Source organism: Vanellus vanellus (assembly GCF_965231255.1).
Source record: "Vanellus vanellus genome assembly, chromosome: 2".
Lineage (NCBI taxonomy): Eukaryota > Metazoa > Chordata > Aves > Charadriiformes > Charadriidae > Vanellus > Vanellus vanellus.
In genome coordinates, this window is record NC_138906.1 from 170,485,364 (window position 1) to 170,508,040 (window position 22,677).

Genomic DNA, 22,677 nt, shown 5'->3' on the forward strand with positions numbered 1-22,677 from the left:
TTTTTTTTCTGGAGGAGGAGATCGGTGGTCTTTCAGAGACATCTGTGCCCACACGAAACATCTAAGTCCCTAGCCAGTACCATGAGTGCCATCAGCAAGGGATTGTTCTGAATGAATGGCAACCAAATTAGCAGGAATACTTGCTGTTCCTTCTGCTAAAATGCCAGTTGCATTGATATTATATCTTTTCCAAGTGACAGTTTTGTTCCTATGCCAGGAGAGTTGGTTTTGTTTTGCCATCTGAATGGGTCTGTTCCTTTCTTTCTATACTGTGCTTGTTACACAGTGCTTACATATATGCGTGGGGTTTTGTTTTTTCTTTTTATTTCTGGAGAATTGAGACATCTGTTAATAGGTTTTTAATTGTTAACCCTGTTTTGACTGAGACTTATGTGATGGCGCTTTTGGGATGCCAAAGAATAATACCCTGAGGGTGCATGTTGGTGGATGCTTACCGGAAAGGCATAAGCTGCCGAATAACTTGAACCAAAGCCAGGTTGATAGGTATACCTCAGAGTAACCTACTGTTACTTAACATCGTAGGAATAATTGACCAGTTCTTTCACAGGAATGGAATGAGCATGAGGTAGAGAAGTCTGTAGAATACCTAAGTCAGAAAGAGGGCTAACATTTGTTGGCTACACGTATAATTGAAATCATAAAAAGTCAGTTCAGTGGCCCAGAAGCTGCTTTCTAGACCTGTTCCAGTGTTGGGTTTGGGAATCTGCACGGGCAGGTAGTGTGCGTCTCATACTAAGTATGAGAATAGTGCTTCTTTGTTACTCAGTACCTGGAACAATATGTGTGATTTGGGAAAGTTTCAGAGAAGATCTTAAAAAGAGAACTTGAGAAACCAAGGGTGACAAACCGGTATAGGAAGAGATGGAAGGAGAAAATAGATGGGTACCTTTGACAGAGTTTAACTGTTGAGAGATAGGATGGAGATACGAGTGAAGACTGGAGATTATTTAATTTTCTTTAAATTCGGTGGTTTGGGAACTCTTTTAAGTACCCAACATGTTCATCAGTTTGTATAGTTGATGGGATAGCTCTCCCATAGGGAGTGGTTAGAATATTAACAGCTTGTCATGAATTACTAATAGGTTTGGGAAGACCTTTTTGCCAATTGTGACATTCTGACATTAAGTGCTTTGGATTTCTGGGAATGAAGAAATTGGTCACGTCTGTGAGAACAGTTTTTTCATGAGTATTTTCTATTTTCTCAGGGTACAGAGTCCATTAAGATGGAAAATGGACAAAGCACAGCAGCTAAGCTGGGGCTTCCTCCCCTCACACCAGAACAGCAGGAAGCTCTCCAGAAAGTGAGTAAACTCAATGTGAATTTGCTTCTTAGTGCTCTTGTTCATTTGGGGTTTTTTTGGTTTGTTGGTGTGGGGTTGTTTGTTTTTTGTTTGGGTTTGTTTGGTTTTTGTTTTTTTTTTCAAATGAGCATCTGTTATTGATGTTATGAAAGGGGGCTCTCCTACCAAGAATATGTATGGGGTAATGGCCATGCTGTGTGTGGATTCACGCTTTCAAATTTGTGCCCAAGAATTTAGAGTTTATAGGTGCTTTTTGGGGAGCATGATGTGGAATTTGCTGTTGGGGTGGGGAGAGTGTTTTTAATTAAAAAAAAAAAAAGTAAATAACATCTTCAAATGACATTGTAATTCTAAGACAATATGCAACTGCCACAAAGTTACTGCAAGGAGCAGCCTGCACTCTGCAAGGAATAGGTTTCTGATATGCTCCAGCTGGTCTTTTGTTCTATCCACATAAGAACACATCGCAAAATATCTCTTTTTCCCTTATGCTTTTTCCCATGTTGTTGTAAAGACACCCAGTAGCAAATATTTTCAACCCATTTGAGCCAACCTGTTTTAATCTAGATAAAATTTCAGTCCAGCTCTGATTTCTGGTTGTTGGTCCTGTTTTATACAGCTGGTGGGGAGGTCACTGCTGACTTCTTGCCCACTTCCCTGATGGGAGTGAGTGATGCCTGGCTTACTGAGAGGAGAGCAGAGTTGGGAAAAGAGGGGGAAGAAAACAAAACCAGGGAATATGAGAGCTGTGGGCTAGGTGTCTTCTGTACTCTGGTGAGGCAAGTAAAGTATTGTTCTAGGTAGGCTTTGTGTGAATGTTCCCGTTATGTTGAAGCTGCTTGTGTGTGTGTTGTTTGGCTCACAGTGTGAAACGGCCTCGTTTCCTCTGGCTTCTCCGTAGCTGACAGATGTAAATCCCCTTGTCCGTTTCCAGGTTTCCGAAGCACACGTCTCAAATCCACGGTTTAGAGCCTACCGTTCCCTGGCACCTCCCAAACACGTACAGCCATGGAAAGCAGGTGCCTGAGGGGTTGGCTGAATGTGTTTGTACCATCCCCTGGGAATAGGCACATATGTGGGTATTAGGTTTCCCTTGACAAAAAGCCTCTATGTCAACACCACCGGCTGTAAAGCTCAGGCTTTGTCAAATTTGTAGAAGACTGAAAGAAACAGACAAATCAGTCTTGTGTCTGCAGGTTAGGAACCAGAGAAGGAGAGCTGGAGCATTTTAGCGAGCAAAAGCAGTGGGTCCTCCAAACCAGAATAGGCCAGATGTGATGAGAAAAGAGAGGGGGAGTGCCCAGTCAGGAGACTGGACATGGGGATTTGGAGGCCCTTCCCTTTTGTAGAAACTCTTTGTCCAGATGTTCTCTGAGTGGAAATGACTTGAAGGAGGCTATCTGTCCTGCCCTCATCCCAGCAGGTAAGGTGCTATGGTGGGATCTACGGGGCAGAGGGCGGAAGATGGGAAATGCGAAGTGTCTAGTGCATGCTGCTTTCCTAACGTTGCGCCTGCTGCAGATTGAGTCCATCCAATCCTCTGCTCAAGCATTGTGCTGTATTTCAGGGCTCACGACTCTGAGATGCAGACCAAGAAGTTAGTAAGCTGTTGACCGCTGGCTGATGTACAGTGCCTTAGTGCTTAGGGCTGGAGTGCCAAAAAGTTCCACTGGCAGCCAGTTGTGTGGTTCTGGGGAACTGTGGTGTAAAATCAAACATTGATCCCTGCTCTGTGGTATTGTCCTATGACTACAGAGCCTGTATTTCTTTCTAGGCAAAGAAGTATGCGATGGAGCAGAGTATCAAGAGTGTGCTGGTGAAGCAAACCATCGCCCACCAGCAACAGCAGCTCACCAACCTTCAGGTGAGAGACCCTCTGAGATGCTCCTTCTGTGTCTTACTCTCCCCAACAAGGTGGAGTTCTTTTTACACTTAGAACCAGAGCACAGCCCTGAGGCCTGCCTGGAGCCGGGTACAGGCGCTTGTGTTTCCACAGTGAAATTGAAATATACTGTTTGTAGCTCACTAAAGAAATCCCCTTTAATCACCTGCACAAATTGCCCCTAAATTTCACTCATTCAAAGAGTAAATTTTTAAGAGTTTCTCTCCTGTTGGCTGGCCACGTGCTTCTTGAAATGCCAGAAGCCAGAGAATTTGCCGTGGCTTTCACTTTCGACTTACATTTAAGGTGGTGTCTAGAGTTACTGGGAACAGTACCCTTTCACCATCTCTTCTGCTTGAGGGGAGGGTACCTGTCTCTCCTGTGCTATTGGCAGTGCCACCCCATTTCCCTCCCCTTCACCCTGGTGCACTCTCAATTTCAGAGTTCTGTTGGCTGTTCCTGCTAATGCTGGAATGCCTGTGGATTAGAAGACCCCTTAGCTGGTATTTAAATCTCCCTTCCTTCAGGGATTTCTTGAACACATCTCACTGCCTTCTACTCAAAATTAGGAAGCCCGGAATAATGACTTTGGGATGTTGGATTTTTTTCACGAGGAATCGCTGTGGATGCACTTGCCAGGCCTTTCAGGGCTGTGCATGTTTCTGAGTGTCTGATCTAGTTGAGGGGCTCCTTTTTAAATGCTGGGGGTGAATCAACGACAGTGGTTGCAGAGGTTACTATTGCCTTGAGTCCCCCCTGGGAGAAGACCCTGCTTCCTGAGGCAGTGGCAGCAGCACAACTCCACCCTGACCTGGTGGGACTGGAATCTGCAGGTCCCAGCGCTGGACAGTCCTTGGGACCAGGCAGTGAGGGGCAAGGAAGGAGAGGCCTCTCTCGCAGGTTCCCTGTGCCGCCGCTCTGCTTGAGTTTTTACAAACAGCCGTAGTATGCTCAGCTCCAACAGACTGAACTCTGTCTTTACTGTCTTTCAGATGGCAGCAGTGACAATGGGCTTTGGAGATCCTCTCTCACCTTTACAATCGGTCAATAGACATATTCACTTCTTCTTGGGCACTATGTCTTAGTCAGGGCCTAGAGTGGGGAAGTATGTAGTGGTAATACAATGCTCTTAATTCAACCCAGCACAACCCTCCCACATACCCACCTGTTATGGACAAGCACAACAAGCAGAGGCAAAGTGTAAACTCCCCAGAGGAAGACCCTAGGCTGGGTGCAGTCTGCTGTGACACTGGCAGTCGGGGCCCTGGAGTCAGTTGGCAAAGAAAGCTTTAGATTTCGGACAGTTCTGAACACACCTGTGAAATTGTGGGAGCGGCATTTCTAGGGATGCTACAGTTCTGAGGTCCTGACCTAAAACTAACTGCCAAGGTAACTCACAAATGGGCAATTGCTTATGAAACAAACTCACAGCACCGAAGACCTGGCAGCTAAGGTGCTGGGGAGGACTGGGGCACTACAGGTTTGCAGAACATGTTGTAGCCCGGATGTAAGACTGCTCTTTACTGTGCATGTTTCCAGACTAGGTGAATATGGCATGTTTCAAGTAAAGTAAAAGCAGGATGGAAGTAACAAAACTGCAGGACTATTCAGAGAAACTCTACGGTCCTTTTGTGGTGGAATTTCTAATCAGATGCCACAAAGAACAAAATTACCTGGGATTATCCAACCACTCCTTTTTCCTAGACATGTTGGACAATGGCCACTGCAGAAAGTGTCCTATAAGCTCCACTCTGCATGCAAAGCTTCATTTGTAAATTCATTTGTAAGTTTGTAAATATTTTTCCATCTTGCTGGAATATAATATTTCTGCTTGGTGTAAAATGCAACCGGAGGCTTGTACTCCAAAATGAAAGATGTACTAATACTAAAATCACCTGTTTTCCCTCCTTTAACACTGCCATGGTAGGTAGTGTGTCAACAGGGAAGCCAAAATATATTTTATGGGGGTGTGTAAGTTTGGAATGGAATAGAAGCATATATCTTGATGTGAATTTGGCATAGCTGGTTTCTGAGCCCTCACGCCCAAGAAAACTTCTACCAATTAATGTAGATGCTTACTTGACAGCATAACTCCATCAATTTTGCTTAAAATTTTTTTTGGTTCATTATTCATAGCTGGGCAACAGATAAAAAGCGCGTACTGATAACACAACAGGAAATGTTTAATTTCTCATTAGTCGCAAGGGCAAGGTCAGTATTGTGAATCCTTTTCCTAAGACATTCCTCCCTCTCTGGGGAGTCAGTTTACTGCTGATGGGACAGAACCATTGGGCTGTGGTACAGTTCACTGTAGTTAGGATACCCAGTCCTCAGCAAACGCTTTATCCCAAAGCCCATCAGGAATGTAGAAAATGCAGACAGACCTCTGTCCAACACTTTTTCCTCTTGACAAGATCCATCAGTTCCTACATGAAGGAAGTGGCAGCCTGAACTTCCTACTGCGGTATCTTAGTGCCTGAGATAAAAAGCTTCCTGTCTACTTAATCCTCCAAGTATTACAGCGCAAGATTTCCATGTCACTTCAGCAAGATGAGCACAATTTCCTGATGTCGTATTAAAATTTAAGCTAGCGGTGATGTTTTTGCATCACGTCCTTTGTTTAAAGGAGCACTTCAAGATGATGTTTTGGCTTGTCCTTAAAATAACCTTCATAAGCACTTAACAGCAACGTTACTTAGATACAACTATTAGCTGCTGCCTTTATGAATGTTGCAGATACTTTAAACTCCATTTTATAGGTGGAGAACGAGGTCCAGTGACCAGTAAAATCTATTTAGTGTAGCTAGTGAAAACGATGAGATTTCTCGTCACGAGTTTCTGATGCTGTCATGTGCTTAGTTCACAGGTGTGCATTGCATCATTCCCCTAACTTGATGCTACCGATTCCTGTTAGTGATCCACATATGCCTATAGTCGTCACAGTCCACCTCAGTTCTGCCTTTTGTAGGTTCAAATTTCTAATATGTTGCTGATGTAAGAGTCCTCCTAACTCCACCCCACCTATTTTGTTAGGATCTGCAGCAGGGTAAGATGTGGTTTTCCTCCTGTAAAAGTTGCTGCTATGGGAGAGGACAAATGCTATTTTTCTTGCATTGATAACCGAAAAGAAGGAAATGTCCTCTTTGTATATCTAGACCCTTCAGAAGGTGAAAAATCCCTCTGCCTGGCACAAGGTTGCAGTGTCTTGTCAAGAAGCACTCCTAGTAAAGCACAATTTTTATCACAGTCTGTGGCACCATGGGTGAGGCACTTCACTCAGACACTTGGGGTTAGAATGGTGGTGGCTCTGAACCCATCAATGGACACACTGCACAGACTGAGGGGCTACTGATCACTGGCTTTCCTGCACCAAAGCTGGGAATGTGTTGGAGAACCTGGGAGACAACACATCAGCTGTCCTGCGTGTACACGTGCCATAGTCCTCCTAGTCACAGCATTGCAGAGTAAATTGAAAAACAGCTTCTTTTTAACTGTGTGAAATACTTAAACCCAGTCAAGAGGCAAGCTTAATATCACTTCAGGAGCAGCAGTATGGGGTGAGAATCATTCCTGTTTATAGTATCCCTGCTGTATTGAATAATAGGAGTTGAACCTTTACAGTTTGTTTCCTCCTATGGTCAATGTCAATGACTTACGGGTACTATGAGGGAGAAGGATTTCTTTGGGTACAGTTTTGTGTCCATGCTTCTGTGACTGTCACAGATAAAATGCTGTCCCTTCTATTTTGCCATTTGAGTTGCAGCATCCCCAGACACATCAGAGCTCATTGTGCTCGTTACGGCATCCTGAAAGCAGGCCTCTTGTAAAGGCCTTGATTAAAGACCCTCTGAAACAGTGGTGGTGGGGAAGAGGTGGCTGTTCAGAGCTCACTCCTATGGTGCCAAGCACTGTGGTGCCGGGAAGGGAGAGAGGCATCAAGCTTAATGCTGCATTTGCCTGCTCTGCAACAGTCCGTAGCCCTTACTGCTTTACATTTGTTCCATCTGTTTTGCGCAGAACAGGAATGAAGCCCTGTGCATATCTCCAACGCACTGTAATTCAGTCTTGCTGATCATAGGGAGCTGCCTCTACAGAGACCTAATTTCTGCCTTGGTCCCAAGACGTGCTGCTAGGATATGCTGGCCAAACCTGTGATTTTTTTTTGTGGGCAGCATCTTCCTAGAATAACGTTCATTAGTAGTAGCAATTCTAGAATTGCAATAAGGGTGAAAAAATAATTGAAGGATATACTGCTTTTTTGGATACCTGCTGTAAGAAATTTCTGGATTTGTCTTGCAAACAGGTTTTCAGGCATACTTAGGAGACAATAGCACAGAGACCTTCTCTGCACCGAAACTGATAAGGGCGGAGTCTTTGGGGGCTGCACCACTATCTGAGCCAGTAACAACAGGCAGCGATAAGTACTAGCACCACACACTTAACTAAGAAGTTTCATTTAACCGTTTATTTTTTTTGCTTTGCTTTTCAACTGTGCGGTGGAAGTGGTGCCTAGTACTGGATCTCGTACTGCCTGGGGCAGGGGGGAGGAGGCGGTGTGTGATGTCTGAGGGAGTGGGGAGGAGGTACCCAATTCCAAATCCTTTGCTGCCGGGGAGGATGGGGGGTGGGGGGAGCGATTAGGTGGTGCCCAATATTGGATCTCTTGCTGCCCCTTGCGGGAGGGAATGGGAGGGATTGGTAATAGTGTCTAGAATTGAGATCTTTGCTGCCTGGAGGGGGAAGCTGTCCTAGAATGAAGTTATTTCCTCCTCCTGCAAGCGTTGCTGGAGATGCGATCAGGCTGGGGAGGGTTGGACCCTGTTATCAGTGGGGTTGGAGTTAAGGCTTCTGAGGTGGCAGACCCCATCAAAGATCTGACTGCCCCTGGGAGTGAGCTGTACTGCTTATCCGCTCCAGCAGTCCGTGCATTGAGCAGGAAAATACTTCTTTATTACTACGTGTGCCAGGCTGTGCTGCAGCCCAGTGAGGAGCTACCTGCTGTTGGGTCATAGCTCCTGGGAGGGAAGGAGGAAGGGGGAGAGGTCCTGACATCCATGATCACCCCGTGATCTAACCAGCCAGTTCTTCTTTCCAATACAGATGGCAGCGCAGAGGCAGCGCGCCCTGGCCATCATGTGTCGTGTGTATGTGGGCTCCATATACTATGAACTGGGAGAAGATACCATTCGCCAGGCCTTTGCCCCTTTTGGACCTATAAAAAGCATTGATATGTCCTGGGACTCTGTTACGATGAAACACAAGGTTGGTTAACAGCCCCTGAGTGACATGTTTTTCCTTCTCTCCAAGACCTTCCTGAATATATCCAGGAGAAGAAGCAGCCTCATGGAGAGCAGGCTGCTTTCAGCACTTTAACTTTGCGATAAACATTTGTAGCTGCCTGCTCTACTTAGCTTTGTGGGATTCTGTAGCGGGAAACAGATGTGCATGGGGGTGGTGTGCACGAAAGATGCCAGATAGCTAGCAGTCCTGTATGCGTTGGCCTTTTGCTATTAGGCCTCTATGTATGAGAGGTTCTGGAAGCAGGTAGCCCTGTGTCAGTGCTTCTCTATGCAATTTTCCACTTTAATAAAAAGCTTCTTTAAGGAGACCTCTTCTCAGGCCATGATAGCAGGAATCTGGTACGTGGGAAGTCTTGGCTGCATTAGCTTGGCACTAGATTCGAGACAAGATACAGCTGGTATGATTCAACAAGCATATCCTTCTGTCCTAGGGTTTTGCTTTTGTGGAATACGAGGTACCTGAAGCTGCTCAGCTGGCCTTGGAGCAGATGAATTCTGTCATGCTGGGGGGAAGAAATATAAAGGTGAGTAGCAAGCATGCTCTGAAAATTCTTAGTTCTCTTTACTGCAAATAAGGGGTTTGTGCCTAGAAATGCTTCCCGCAGCGCTGTCATGTGGAAGATAACCTAAAGTCTGTTCCCTGACAGACCTTGATATTCAACCTGTTGACTGTATGGTGGCTCTGGGTCCCTTTCTCCCTGAGGAGAAACCCCCAGCATGCTAATGAAACCTAGAAACTTGTTCTGCTAAGCTAGCTCGGTTTGTTCTGCCCACACATAGAATGGAAGTCTCCTGAGGACAAAACAAAGGGGATTCTTGATATTTTAGTGCTGCCTTCTTATATTGGACCTGTGTGGATAGTAGATAAGTAGTATCAGCCTTTCGTTGTGCCTGTCGAGAGTGTGAGGGACTTCAACTAGTGGTCCACCATACAAAAAGGAGGCATACAGCACAAACAGAAAGGAACAAAGGATTGTAGCTGTGGTTTTTCAGGCAGCAAGAGGGGATCTTGCAAAGGTGAAGCTTTCACGATTGAAACGGGGGTGGTGAACAACTAGATTTTTCTCCAGGTGTTTTATATCTTGCATTTATATCTCTGATACTTTCTGTGTATCTGCAGTGTCTGATTTCCAAGAGGGTTTTAGGAGCCTTCAAAAGGATGTAGAAGCATTGTGTTTCGCTTTCAGAATTGTTTTCAATTCCTGGAAGCTGGTCTCTGGCAGGTTAGGTAACATAAATGGGGGAAATAATGGTGGGGGAGAGAGCAGAGTCTCTCCAGGTTCTTGGTACTTCTGCAGTCCCCCATAGTGCAGGTTGTATCCCAGAGCTGAGTCAACTGTTGCTTGTTGCTAATTATGCCCTTATGAGGTATTATTTGGTTTGAAAAGGCAGTCAGGTGGCTGAGCGCTTGTCTGCTGCAACTCTTGGTGAGTCATGCTGCTGCTCTTCAGAATGTTTAATGGACTGTTTGCTGTGTTCTCTGCAGGTTGGGAGACCTAGTAATATAGGTCAGGCGCAACCAATTATAGACCAGCTAGCAGAAGAGGCACGAGCTTTCAACCGCATCTATGTGGCATCTGTTCATCAGGACCTTTCTGATGATGACATCAAGAGTGTGTTTGAGGCCTTCGGGAAGATTAAATCCTGCACGCTAGCCAGGGATCCCACAACAGGAAAACACAAAGGCTATGGTTTCATTGGTAAAATGGCTCTCTGGTGTTTGGTGTGGGGTAGGGAGAGTGGTCAGGAGCATCCTCATCTCTCTCTTTTTTTTTTTTTTTGTTTGTTTGGTTTTTTGTTGTTGTTTTTTTCCTTTATTTTTTACTCTAGTGGAAGAATTGCAATAAGCAATAGAATAGAAAAAAATTTGGAATAGATCTGTGCCTGAACTTAAAAATATAATTAATAGCCAGATATTTTTACTCGCTGCTATGTAAGTTGAGAGATCTTGCTATACTGACTGTTCTCAACAGCGCTTGTGTGATCAGAGGGGTGAGATGAGTGAGCTAAGCGTTGAGGGTCTTCTCACTGGGATGATAAGCAATCGTTTTTTGCAAATACAGATCACAATTGTGTGATGAGAGCGGCTGCATTTAGGAGTAAAAAGGATCATTTGTAAATATTCCTCTTTCTCACTGCAGAATATGAGAAAGCACAGTCTTCTCAAGATGCTGTTTCCTCTATGAACCTCTTTGACCTTGGGGGTCAGTATCTCCGGGTTGGTAAAGCTGTGACTCCTCCAATGCCTCTCCTGACACCTGCTACGCCAGGAGGACTACCTCCAGCAGCAGCCGTCGCTGCTGCAGCTGCTACAGCAAAGATCACAGCTCAGGTAAGGCATAGCCTGGTGTGAGTCAACCAAGTGGATGATTGTGCGACCCTGCTAGAAACAAGCGTGCAAGCTGTTCCAGCCATCTGTATTCACTAGTTTGAATGGAAGCCCTTGGCCTAGATCACATGCTGTTCCCAGGGTTTCCCATGTAGGAGCTTGCCCTGACACTTGTGAGGATCTGATACGCCAGTGTTGTGGAATGGAGTCTGGCACAGCTAGTCAGAACACTCTTTAAAGAAACAGTGGGGGAAGATTGGAGGGGATTCCTTGTCTGGATAGGCAAAGCAGTGATTAGGGAAATGGTTATAGTAGAGGCTAAAAGAATGCATGAAAGTATGTGAAAGGGGGCAGAGTAATGAGGGCAGTAATGGTCGCATGAGCAACACTCTCTGTTGTTGAAAAGGCTCTGCCTGCGTAGTGAGGTGGAAGACGACTGTAACTGCTTTAGGCTTTTCAGAAACGAGGAAATGCAGTGATGGAGCAGAACTGGATGTTGATGCGGGAGTCTAGGGCTTCTCCAGTTCAGGTTGCTTAAAGTAACGGAAGCTCCTGACTCTGACCAGTAGGCACTGATGAAGGGGGATTGCCTTTCAAAGCAAGCCCCCATATCTGTCCATCCTCCTTGCCTTGGGCAGCAAAATCTCCTCCCTCCCTTCTTTCACTTGAATGAAACAAGTTCCGGCACTGTTGGGTTCTTAGATTCTCTCAAGCAGAAAAAATTGCTGATGCGTGCAGCCTATATGTGCTGCTAATCAGCTGACTGGACTTAATTTTGTAAAGAGCTCTCTTTTGAAAATATTTCTCTGAATCACAAGGTAAAGGCAGAAGTGGGAGGAGCTGCCACTAATGTGAAACTCTCAAGTGGTTTGCACGTCCCCAGTAAAAAGCCCACAAGTTTGGGAACCTCTGTAGTCAACTAAGGAAGAAAGTTGAAGCATGGCTAGAAGAATTCTTTGGATCAAAATCACTTTGGGAAAGAACTATTAATTCTCTTAATTGAAATGGTAGAAATCTGTTACAGTCACAGATAAATCTCGCTGTTTCTTTCTGCAAAATAGTGCAGAATTTGTTACTGTGAGGAAAATTTAAAATTCCATTTACAGAAAAAAGGTTCTGAAAGACCTCAGAGATACTCAGCAGTCTGGTTGCCTTTGCTTTGACACCGTACAGATCTAGGTAACCTCTCTGATTTGCCATATGGGTAGTTGTAGATGACGAGGGAAAAGGGTAAGAACAGTTACAGAAGACAGTATCTCTTTCTTATGCTCCCAGCATAGTTCTTGTATGGAACAGCTTATTTTAAATAAGACCATGGAATGGTTAGAGTTAGAAGGGACCTTAAAAATCATCTAGTCCAACCCCCTGCCCTGGGCAGGGACACCTCCCACTAGCCCAGGGTGCTCCAAGCCCCGTCCAACCTGGCCTTGAACACCTCCAGGGATGGGGCAGCCACCACCTCTTTGGGCAACCTGCGCCAGGGGCTCACCACACTTGTAGTGAAAAATTCCTTCCTAATATGTAATCTAAATCTCCCCTCATCCTATCACTACATGCCCTTGTAAAATGTCCCTCTCCGGCCTTCTTGTAGGCCCCTTTCATATACTGGAAAGCTGCTATAAGGTCTCCCTGGAGTCTTCTCCTGGCTGAACAACCCCAACTCTTTCAGCCTGTCTTCATAGGAGAGGTGCTCCAGCCCTTACATGATACTTGTGGTTAAGGTAGCATGGAAAAATGGTATCCGCACACTTTGTTCTCACCCCAGTGGTAGGGAAAGATTGAAAACAAGCTTTAAAGGAAGGACAACATTTTCAAAAGAAACAGATATGCAAAACGTTTGGGTGTTGGAGGCAAATGCACCTGCTAGATGAACATAACTTTCTTTGATAAGACTACTGTTACACTTCGTTAGGAAAAAAAAAAATTAAATCATACCCTACCAACAGTTCAGGAGTTGGTGTAGACCTGTGTGAGAAGCTGTTAGACGAGACCAGCACTATTACAATGAATTTTTAGATGCATAGACAAAGAGAAGAAGAGATAGAAACGAGCTGTGCTGGAAATTGCTGACTCTTCACCCTCGTGGTGAAATTACAGATAGGTCTTGCTTCATCTCCAGTAAAAATATTAGTGGCCTTATTCTAGGCATTAGGAGAAGAGTACTAATGGAATTGGTTGGCAACAAAGAGATGAGATGCATTATTAATGTAGAGGAGAATTGGAATATTGCAGCAGATTGGAGTAAGAAATATATGCCACCTTTAGTAGTAAGAGTACAAGATACTGGATTTAAGGAACAAAACCTTAGAATTTTTTGCTCCATGGTGTCAGGACTTAGAGGAGCCCCATGAAAACTGGGAAGAGAAGGATCTGGGCAACTAAATCATGAGTATAATAGCCCGGAAAGCAACAACAAAAAAATTGGCATCCTAGGGTATATTTTAGGTACATTATTTTCAGCAGTTTTATTAGAAGTGTTTTATTGTTTAACTAGGTGTTCATCTTGAATGTTGTTTGAATTCTGGTCACCTAGAGTCAGGATGTTTATTTGGATTATAGAAGGTATAAAGAAGTACTACAATAATTGGGAGAATTGGGAAACCTGATACGCAGGAAGAAAATGGAAAAGTTTGGCTTGGTATAAATGTAGAAAACTGCTGAAAGGTGTGACAGTTTTTTGCTCAAATACAGTCTGAATGAAGGCAAGTAGGTAACGGGATGGGAAAGGAGGTGCAGGCAACACAGACAAAAGGAAGTTGTTATAAAACGTTTCAATTATCAAGTCTGGAAGTTTGAAGAAAGTTTCCCGTCATCAAAAGCAGTAAAATTCAGTAGGGTCTTACCAGTAAAAACGGTGGTGGCAAAAGTTAGTTATATGATTGTCTCATTGAAAAATTTACTACATGGTAATTGTTACCAGTTGCTGTGATCACGAATGCAATTTCAGTGCTGTGTTGCTGTCTGCATCTAAAGGATGAAGACTAGAGCGATACAATTTTTGGTTTAAACTGATCTAAAAGTGTGCAGCTTTTGAAAATAGCAGTATTGTGCTCTCCCTTGCTCTGTCCCTTGTGCTTGCAGCAGTGTGTTTGACTACAGTATTCCTTGAATCAGACAAGGATTAACCTTCCATATCGCTTAAGAAAAAGTTCAGCTGTGAGAGTTCCCTCACCTGGTTTGTCACGTGGCCCTGGTGCTGTCATCAGAGGGGGTGGGATGGGAGCTCCCATCAGTCTTTTTAAAACGGATCCCATTCCTTAGCATCAGTAAAAAGTTTTATCCGTGCAGAAACTGGAAACAAGTAGAGATTCCCCTTACTCTGGAATTGCCTGCATCTTTCAAACTGTGTATTGAATCCCTCGGTGTCTTTCATTCAGTAACCAACCTGGCAGCTTCAGAGGATGGGTGAAATTTGAGTTGCAAGAGAACGCTTTTCTTCCAAGGCTTGGTGTCTCGTAGTTTCTACATTTCTCTGGTGGGCTGGATGGCATACCTTTTTTTTTTTCTTTTACAGTAGCGCTGTCATCCTCAGAATCTATATATCTGGTATTTCTCAGGTGTGAAAAAAGCTGAGCCTCAGCTGAATGCACCCATGTATGAATTCTTGACATAGAATTAACACTTTTTTTTTTGTTGGGCGTTTTTCTGTCTTGCAGGAAGCAGTGGCAGGAGCTGCGGTTCTTGGCACTTTGGCAACCCCTGGGCTGGTATCTCCAGCGCTGACTCTGGCCCAGCCGTTAGGGGCGTTGCCACAGGCTGTAATGGCAGCACAAGCACCAGGAGTCATTACAGGTATGTTTACTCTTCATTTCGTCACTGGCGTACCTGTTAGGAAGCACGGTTCTCTATAGCTGGGGTCACAACTAATGGGAAGCTGAAATCCTCCTCCCTGCCCTGCTGTGTCAAGAACTTGTATTTTTTTATTTGCGCAGCATAGCAGGAATTTATTTTGGTATATAATAGATGCGACAGGGACGTGAACTTCACAGCAGCAATGCGTGGCACGCTGAATGAAAATCTGGATAATTGTTACTCCATGCAAAATCTTGCACTCTGTCTCCCTTCTGGGCCAGTACGTGATGCTTGCATCGAGTGCTTTTGTCCCGTACGCTGACTGAGTTGCTGCTTATGTCTCCCTGGCCGTTGTTGGTGCGGAGCAAACAAAACCATCTAGATTTTGTGATTCTCTTTATCACTGGCTGGTGTGTACCCAAATGTTGCAGAGCATCAGTTCCTTTCTTTACGCTACAGCGTTTGTACTCTTACAGGTGTAACCCCTGCCCGACCTCCCATTCCCGTCACTATTCCACAAGTGGGAGTTGTGAATCCTATCCTGGCTAGTCCCCCAGCGTTGGGCCTGATGGAGGTCAAAAAGGAGAAGGAAGAAGAGGAGGTATTCCAGGAGTCTGAGAGGCCAGAGATGCTGAGCGAACAGGAGCACATGAGCATATCTGGCAGCAGTGCCCGTCATATGGTGATGCAGAAATTGCTTCGTAAACAGGAGGTGAGTGCAGTGTGACTGCCCTGAGCTGGTGCCAGTTGTCAGCTGACGAGAATACTAGGTTTAGATCTGCCTTAATGTGGTATGGCTGGGCAGTTTTGTACACAGTACAGGCTGCCTGCAGCACACGTTGTGGGTGTCCACAGCGCTCACGTGGGACTGCAAAAGCTACCTGCTTGTGTGCTGCTTGGGATGGTTCTTACTCTGCCTTTAGGATCTTCTCAGTCACTAGGCCAGAAGAGGCTAGGCTAGGAGATGTCTGTGGTTAAACTCTGTGTTTACTTAGCATCATTAGAGCAAAACATGATGGCCTTTTGTCCATTATTATTATTATTAAAGAAGTGAGACGGGCACGTGGTTGGGGCAATCTATTCCAAACTATTGAGTCCACCTTTTCCCCACAACCTTTTACAGTAGGATGAAACTCTGAGCTGTTTATAAAACAAAATGTCATTGAAATTACAATGAGAAAGAGGACAAGAATGAATGATAGAAAAACTCAGAACATAAATCAGAACGATAGATTCATAGATTTGGCAGGGGAAGGTTTTGGAAAGCGCTGTATTGGTAATGTCATCAGGCTTTTTGTTTGGGTATGATGAGAGGCTTGTTCCTGTGTGTGATTGAGAGAAACCTGACATACAGATTTCCTGAGCTTTGACACTTGAATCAACAACGTTTCTTCTCTGTTTGCTAAATAGGGATAATGCTGACATGCGTTTCATAAGGGAGGACACAAATGAGTTAGCTAGTGAGTGTTCTCCTTTACTTTCAAGGGTACATAATTTTAAATACATCTTTAAGCTTCTGACTTAGCAGCCAGTTTTCCTCTGTCACAAGTACCTTTCCCAAAGAATCCGATTCATTTGCAATACTTGCTTGAAAAAAAGTTTAGCAGTGTCAAAAAAGAGTCTTAAACCACACCATTCTCAAAGCTGCTTAGCATTCTCAACCTGTAAGTGCCCTTCTGCCTTTCCATTTTTGCGGTTCCTTTGGCAGGCCCTTAAAGGCAGTTATACAGACATGTGAATAAGAACTGGAACAAGTATTTAAAAACTATACTGAGCCTGAAACAGCGTGTCTGCTAGCCTGTGATGTTGCGCACAGCCAGAGCCAGGAGGAAGGGATGTGGCAGAGCTGGGTGTAATGCACAAAAACGGAGGCTGCCTGGAGAGGTTGTGGAGTCTCCATCCTTGGAGACCTAGAGAAGCCATCTGGGCATGGTCCTGGGTGACTCTGGGTGGCCCTGCTTGAGCAGGGGCGTGGACTAGGAGACCTCCAGAGGCCCCTTCCAACCTCAGCCATTTTGTGATACAGAGAGGTGCTCAGTCAGAGAAGGGCTTAATATGGGGATGCATGAGAGAGGTTGTGTGGACTCTGACGGACTCACATATCGTTATGCGCTGTAATGAATGTATGTGGTCAACCATCAGTTGTTAGAGGTATAAAAGACGTAGTTAATCCTTCTACTTTATTTAGAGCTGAGGAAAAAAATTTTAAAAAAGACACGACAGTGGTGTTGGAGATAAGAAAGCAAAAAATAACTGGATAGGAACAGCACAAGAAAAATCACAGAGGTCTCCAGGTCAGTAGCGCTTCAAAGATGCGTCTGAGAAAAGCCTGAGAGAGAGCCCACAGCTGTCCTGACCGAGGCCAGGCCACACCAGCTGTCGGTGAATAAGATTTGTTCCCGCTTCTGATGCCTGGGAAGAAAATGTACTGATTTGTCCCTGAGAACTTGGGACATCATTGGTTTCATGGAATACGCTTGTAGTGACATAGCACTGAAGTACCTGGTGGTGCTCAGACGTGCTGCATAGTCTGATGTGGCTTTGTAAATGTAATCTTGGTGTCTCTTAGGTGTATTAATTCTTTTGTCTTGGCCTTCTCTCTGCAGTCCACTGTGATGGTGCTTCGCAACATGGTGGATCCAAAGGACATTGATGATGACCTAGAGGGAGAAGTGACAGAAGAATGTGGCAAATTTGGGGCTGTAAACAGGGTCATCATCTACCAGGAGAAGCAAGGAGAAGAGGAGGATGCCGAGATCATTGTCAAGATCTTTGTGGAGTTCTCCATGGCCTCAGAGACTCACAAAGCCATTCAGGCTCTGAATGGGCGCTGGTTTGCAGGAAGAAAGGTGGTAGCAGAGGTGTATGACCAGGAGAGATTTGATAACAGTGACCTGTCAGCATGAACTCTACTTGAAAGACTTTGCCCCTGCCCCCTCTGCCTGTCTGGGTTTTTTTTAGCCATGTATAAAGAACGCTCCAGGGTGGGCACAGATCTCTGTGATGTACTTGTAGTTTGGATAAAAGCGCAAAGAAAGCCAGTGTGCATCTGTGTGTGTGTTACAGGGGCTGACACCTCGTCAGCTGAGCCTGCCGTGGGTCTGGCCGCATCCACCCAGAAGAGCGGGGCCAGAGCCTGAAGAGGGGTTGCTGCCTGTGTTCCTGCCTTACACTGTGGTCACTTCAGAAACACTTGGGTCAAGATCCCACTGCACCTTTTAGGGGCTGGACTAGCAGTTTTCTTCAGAGATGGGCCATGAATGGTTGGAACAGAGGAGGGAGTCTCTTCATAAAGTATTTCAGCAGCACCCTTGAGAGCTGCTGCATTAACAACACGGAGGGTAGCTTGGGTGGTGCTGGGAGGGAGCTTTCCTGCTGAGGACCCACACGCTGAGCTGGGACTTGGGAGCCCAAACGTGGGTCAGAGCCCAGAGTTGGACCAGCTGGGCCTTTTTGGAGAGTTCACATCATGTTTGTTCTGATACCGTAGTTTGGCCCTCACGGTTTTATTGATGGGTCAGAGTTACCCTTACTGATCCTTAATGTGCCAAAATACAAGCAGCACGATGGGCTGCAGGCGTCACAGCTGGCTTGAGAGCACCAGTAGTGCTGATTCACAGCACCTGAAGTGCATTTATGAAATAAACATCCAGCCCTTGTGCTACGGACAGGGATACGGAGCACATGCCTTGCCTGAAAGGAAAGTTTGGGGGGGGAGTTGTTGAGGACTCAAAGCTTTAGTAATATTTAGAAAGCTTAAATGCATTTATTTTAGTAATCTTTCTGTCTAGCTAATGAGTAGGAACAGAATTAGCTCATGTTAATTATTTTAAATATTTCAAGTATGTAAGGGGCTACTATATTGCTTGTTATGCATAACTGGTACACGGCACAGATCGGAAGAAAATAATCAGTTTAGGAATTTAAATAAAGGAAGAGTGATCTCAAAGGAACTTCAGTAGGGAATTCTGAGTTGAGCCTGCAGCTGTGGGTTGCTTCTAAGCTTGGAGATGTTTTTAAAATTAAATTTTTGTATTTTGTTTCAAACATTCAAAAGAACTCTTCTGTTGTAGGTTAGAAATTTGTATTTGCAGTTTAACTTTATTTATGATTAATCTATATTTACTTCTTTTTGTACTGATATTGCCTGTTAGCTTAAATAACCTTTCTTTTCCCTGTTTTTATACCCGTTCCAAGTTAATAGCAAGCCTGTTGCTTCCAACTTGTGTTTTGATAGCTGTCGTCTCCTGAGATCTCTTTCCCTGGTCATCTGCCCTAGCAGCCCTTCTTTGCGTTTGTTAGCTTCAATTTCCTTTTATTGAAAGCAGTTAATTAGACCTGCTGCATATATTGTATGGTGGCGTTCGTCCCTTCTTACCTCTGCTGGAAATGCATCGTGCCATGCGGCCCGTGATCCCACTGACCTCTCACAGTCACAGCATACTGGTCGCTCATAGTTGCCCCAGTTCTGCAATGCAGCACGGCTGCTTTGGTTTGTGATGCAGGAGAAAACTCACTAGTTTTAATTGCTCCAGAGTTTTATTATTTGTACTAAAGAAAACCAAAACACCTCTCCCATGACTTAGTTGGTCTGTCTCGCTTCCGTTTTCTGCTATTGCTCTTGTTCTGTTGGCTGCATTTAGGAGTATAGAGACTGCATGGGAAGCTTCCTTGGGGTGTTGATGGTTTAAAAAAAACAATTGGATAAAAGTTGATGGAAGGAGAGAGCATAGATTAAAGAATGATAGCCTAAGTGTTAATCAACAAGTTTTTGTGCACAATCACAGTAAATCTTACTTGACTGACAAGATGATATTTTACAAAAGTAACTTCATAAATGTCTTGACGAGTCAAATGTCTGACAAAAGACCATCTATCTTATCTTCTTTGTGGCCTTTGACACAGTCCTCCACAACATCCTTGTACCCAAGTTGGAGAGAGACAGGTATGGTGGATGAACTGTTAGATGGATGAGGAATTGGCTGGATGGCCACATCCAGAGAGTTGCAGTCAGCAGCCTCGTGTCAGAATGGGGATCAGTAGTGAGTGCTGTCCCTCAGGGGTCCGTACCAGGACTGATTCTGTACAATATTTTTATTAGTGACACGGAGAATGGGATTGAGTGAACCCTTGGCAAGTTTGCAGACGATACCAAGTTGTGTGGTAGAGTGAACATGCCCGAGGGAGGGGATGGCGTCCAGAGGAACCGGGGCAGGCTGAGAGGTGGCCCCGTGCGAAGCTCCCGGGGCTGAGCCAGGCCAAGCGCAGGGTCCTGCTCCGGGGTGGGGGCAGCCCCCGCTCCCAGCACAGGCTGGGGACGGAGGGATGGAGAGCAGCCCCAAGGAGAAGGGCTTGGGGGTGCTGGTGGGGGGAAGCTGGCCAGGAGCCGGCAACGTGCGCCGCCAGCCCAGCGAGCCCCCGGCATCCCGGGCTGTATCCCCAGCAGCGTGGCCAGCAGGGCCAGGGGGGGTTGTGCCCCTCTGCTCTGCTCTGGGGAGACCCCCCCGCAGTGCTGCCTCCAGCTCGGGGGGTCCCAGCATCAGAAGGACACGGACCTGCTGGAGCAGGGCCGGAGGAGGCCCCCGAGATGCTGGGAGGGCTGGAGCCCCTCTGCTGGGAGGACGGGCTGGGAGAGGTGGGGGGGTCAGCCTGGAGAAGAGAAGGCTCCGCGCAGACCTGCGAGCCCCTTCCAGTGCCTAAAGGGGCTCCGGGAGAGCTGGGGAGGGACTCTGGGTCAGGGGGGGCAGCCGTGGGACGAGGGGGAGCGGTTTGACGCTGACAGAGGGGAGACTGAGAGGAGATGTGAGGAAGAACTTGTGGGCTGTGCGGGCGCTGAGCCCCTGGCGCAGGGTGCCCCGAGAAGCTGTGGCTGCCCCATCCCTGGGGGTGTTCAAGGCCGGGTTGGACGGGGCTGGGAGCGACCTGGGCTGGGGGGAGGTGGCCCTGCCCGGGGCAGGGGGGGACTCGATGGCCTTTGAAGGTCCCTATTCTGTGAGTCTAAGATCAGGTGTTGTACAACATTTTAATTAGAATGCTATAGTGTGAGCTAAACACAAACTGATGAGGAATAGCTGACAAACAGAATATAATCCTTTAAAAAAAAAAAAAAAAAAAAAAAGGAAGGGCTTTTTTTCCCTGGGATCACAGAATAGTTTGGGTTGGAAGGGACCTTTAAAGGTCATCTAGTCCAACCCCCAAATATCTGAAGAGAACTTAATGGAAATCTGATTTAGGCCAAGTGTGGACATTTCTAATGATTTCGGATTTTGAAGCTGGTATAGAACTATGCAGGCTCGCATGGCAGGTCGGTAGCACGTTGGGCTTGGCATAAGCGGATGTAGTCTGCTTTGCCTTGTGTTTGAGTTTAAAGTGATTTATTCGGCAGTAAGATTCTGCCTTGGAAAGCTGTAACTCGGACGAGGATGTGCAGGTTACAGGCACAGTCGGTAGGCGTGTTACGTGGTGTTGGATGTTGTGGGGTTCCTCTCCTGGGGCAAGTTCGGGGGGGTTCACCGTCCGTATCATTAGCCTTCCAGGTGACTGTACAAGCCTGAAGCAGTGGGTGACTACAAGGACGACACATGTGACCAGAGGAGCACATAGTTGCGCCCTGAGAGTCTCCCTTTGGAGACACCAGCAGGTTGCTGCCCTGGGCTGGCAAGCCCATCCATCCGTCCCCAGGAGCACGGGCTGCATCAGACCCTTGCATGAGTTTATTGATGGCCTCTCACCATTCCCTCCCCGTTCCCTCAGGTAGGACGCTTCAGAGACGTCGGTGCAATCACCAACTCACATTTCATCGTGTATTCTTCCAATTACCATATTTCGTGTCGTGCTTTCTCAGCAAACTGGAAAAAGTTGTGGATCCTTTTTCAGGTGCAGCACGGATCTGGTGGGAGTACGGACAAAAGAATGGGTTCCTCTACATTAGCCTGGTAGTCAGGCTTCAGTCTTTCTTGATACTCCTCTTCTGAAACGGTTGTAGTCTGAACAGTTTTCTGACAGGGTGAGACACTAACGAGGTGCCATCACATTACTTCACGTTCAGGCTTTTTCAGACTTTTCCTTTTGAAAAAATACACCACTCTGCAGAGTAACGCTTTTCAGCTCATTTTACCTGAGTAGGGCTTTCTCAGTTGATGTGGCAGTGTTGGTCTTCAGGGTCAATTATTTGAAAAACGTGGGCAATTCACAATGGGCTTTTTGCAGAAACAAGCTGAACATCTGGAAACCTCACCGCGTGACTCCACACCAATGGACTTTCCCAGATTTGCAACCCTAAATTAGGACAGAGAACTGTGCTCATCTTGTTAAGATTCAGACACAGGTCTGCAGTGATTGCCTGAAAGACACAAGAAGGCTAAACCTGTCCAAATTTGCCTTCCTGTGGTTCCCGGAGTCCGTACGTTTAGGAATGCCGATACTGGGTGATAACCATACTGGTAGCTGTGGTGTGTCACAGCGGCCCGTGTATATCTTGAAGCAGAGTGTGCGTAACTTCCCTAGTACCAGAACTGATGGAACAGAAACAGAGCTGAGCAGCTGAACAGCTTATTTATGGCAGCAAGTTGTTCGGGTGCAGCTGCACAAACTATTGAATGGCTCTGTCTGGTGGCAACTGTCAGAGGCGTCTCTGGGTTTTAATAAAAACATCCCAAAAATGTTTGGCGTAAGGATGAGTGAGACCTTTTTGCCTGAGTGCTGGAGCTTAGAGACTGCGCCCGACCAGTAGAGAGTTCAACTTTTCTATTCCCTGAAGGAACAGTGTTGGTGGACAGTAGAGGCCACCAGGCTGCTCTAGGTGGACCTTCATGCCTTGACTCCACTCACTGGCCCCTTATCAGGGGTCAGAAACTTCATCTCTCGTAAGACTGTGGTCTTTCCCTGTAGACCAAAGGTGCATTTTAAAGAGGATACAGCTTACGTGGAGGTGAGAAGAATGCTGCACCACAGAAGCCTGGTTGGTACTGGCAGTGCAGGATTGGCTCTCAAGTTTCTGAGTTGGATCATTTCAGTGTAACAGGGAAAAGAGACCTTGTGAGCTCCCGCACC

At 45.9% G+C, this 22,677-nt stretch overlaps 1 protein-coding gene across 3 annotated transcripts in view; it reads left to right on the forward strand.

Moving 5' to 3' along the window:
* The window catches only part of PUF60 (poly(U) binding splicing factor 60), a 31,360-nt gene extending 12,070 nt beyond the window's left edge, over positions 1-19,290 (forward strand). Inside the window, exons 2-11 of one of the 3 annotated variants that reach the window (XM_082479066.1) lie at positions 1,227-1,322; positions 3,097-3,186; positions 4,197-4,247; positions 8,305-8,466; positions 8,936-9,028; positions 9,991-10,204; positions 10,646-10,836; positions 14,490-14,625; positions 15,102-15,337; positions 17,232-19,290. In XM_082479066.1, coding sequence (XP_082335192.1) covers positions 1,227-1,322; positions 3,097-3,186; positions 4,197-4,247; positions 8,305-8,466; positions 8,936-9,028; positions 9,991-10,204; positions 10,646-10,836; positions 14,490-14,625; positions 15,102-15,337; positions 17,232-17,531 — 1,569 coding nt within the window. In that variant the 3' untranslated portion in view covers positions 17,532-19,290. Of the gene's footprint in view, positions 1-1,226; positions 1,323-1,949; positions 2,342-3,096; positions 3,187-4,196; positions 4,248-8,304; positions 8,467-8,935; positions 9,029-9,990; positions 10,205-10,645; positions 10,837-14,489; positions 14,626-15,101; positions 15,338-17,231 lie in introns of those variants that run through there. The other 2 variants (XM_082479068.1, XM_082479067.1) reach the window with 2 other exon arrangements.
* Positions 19,291-22,677: the final 3,387 nt, after the last annotated feature.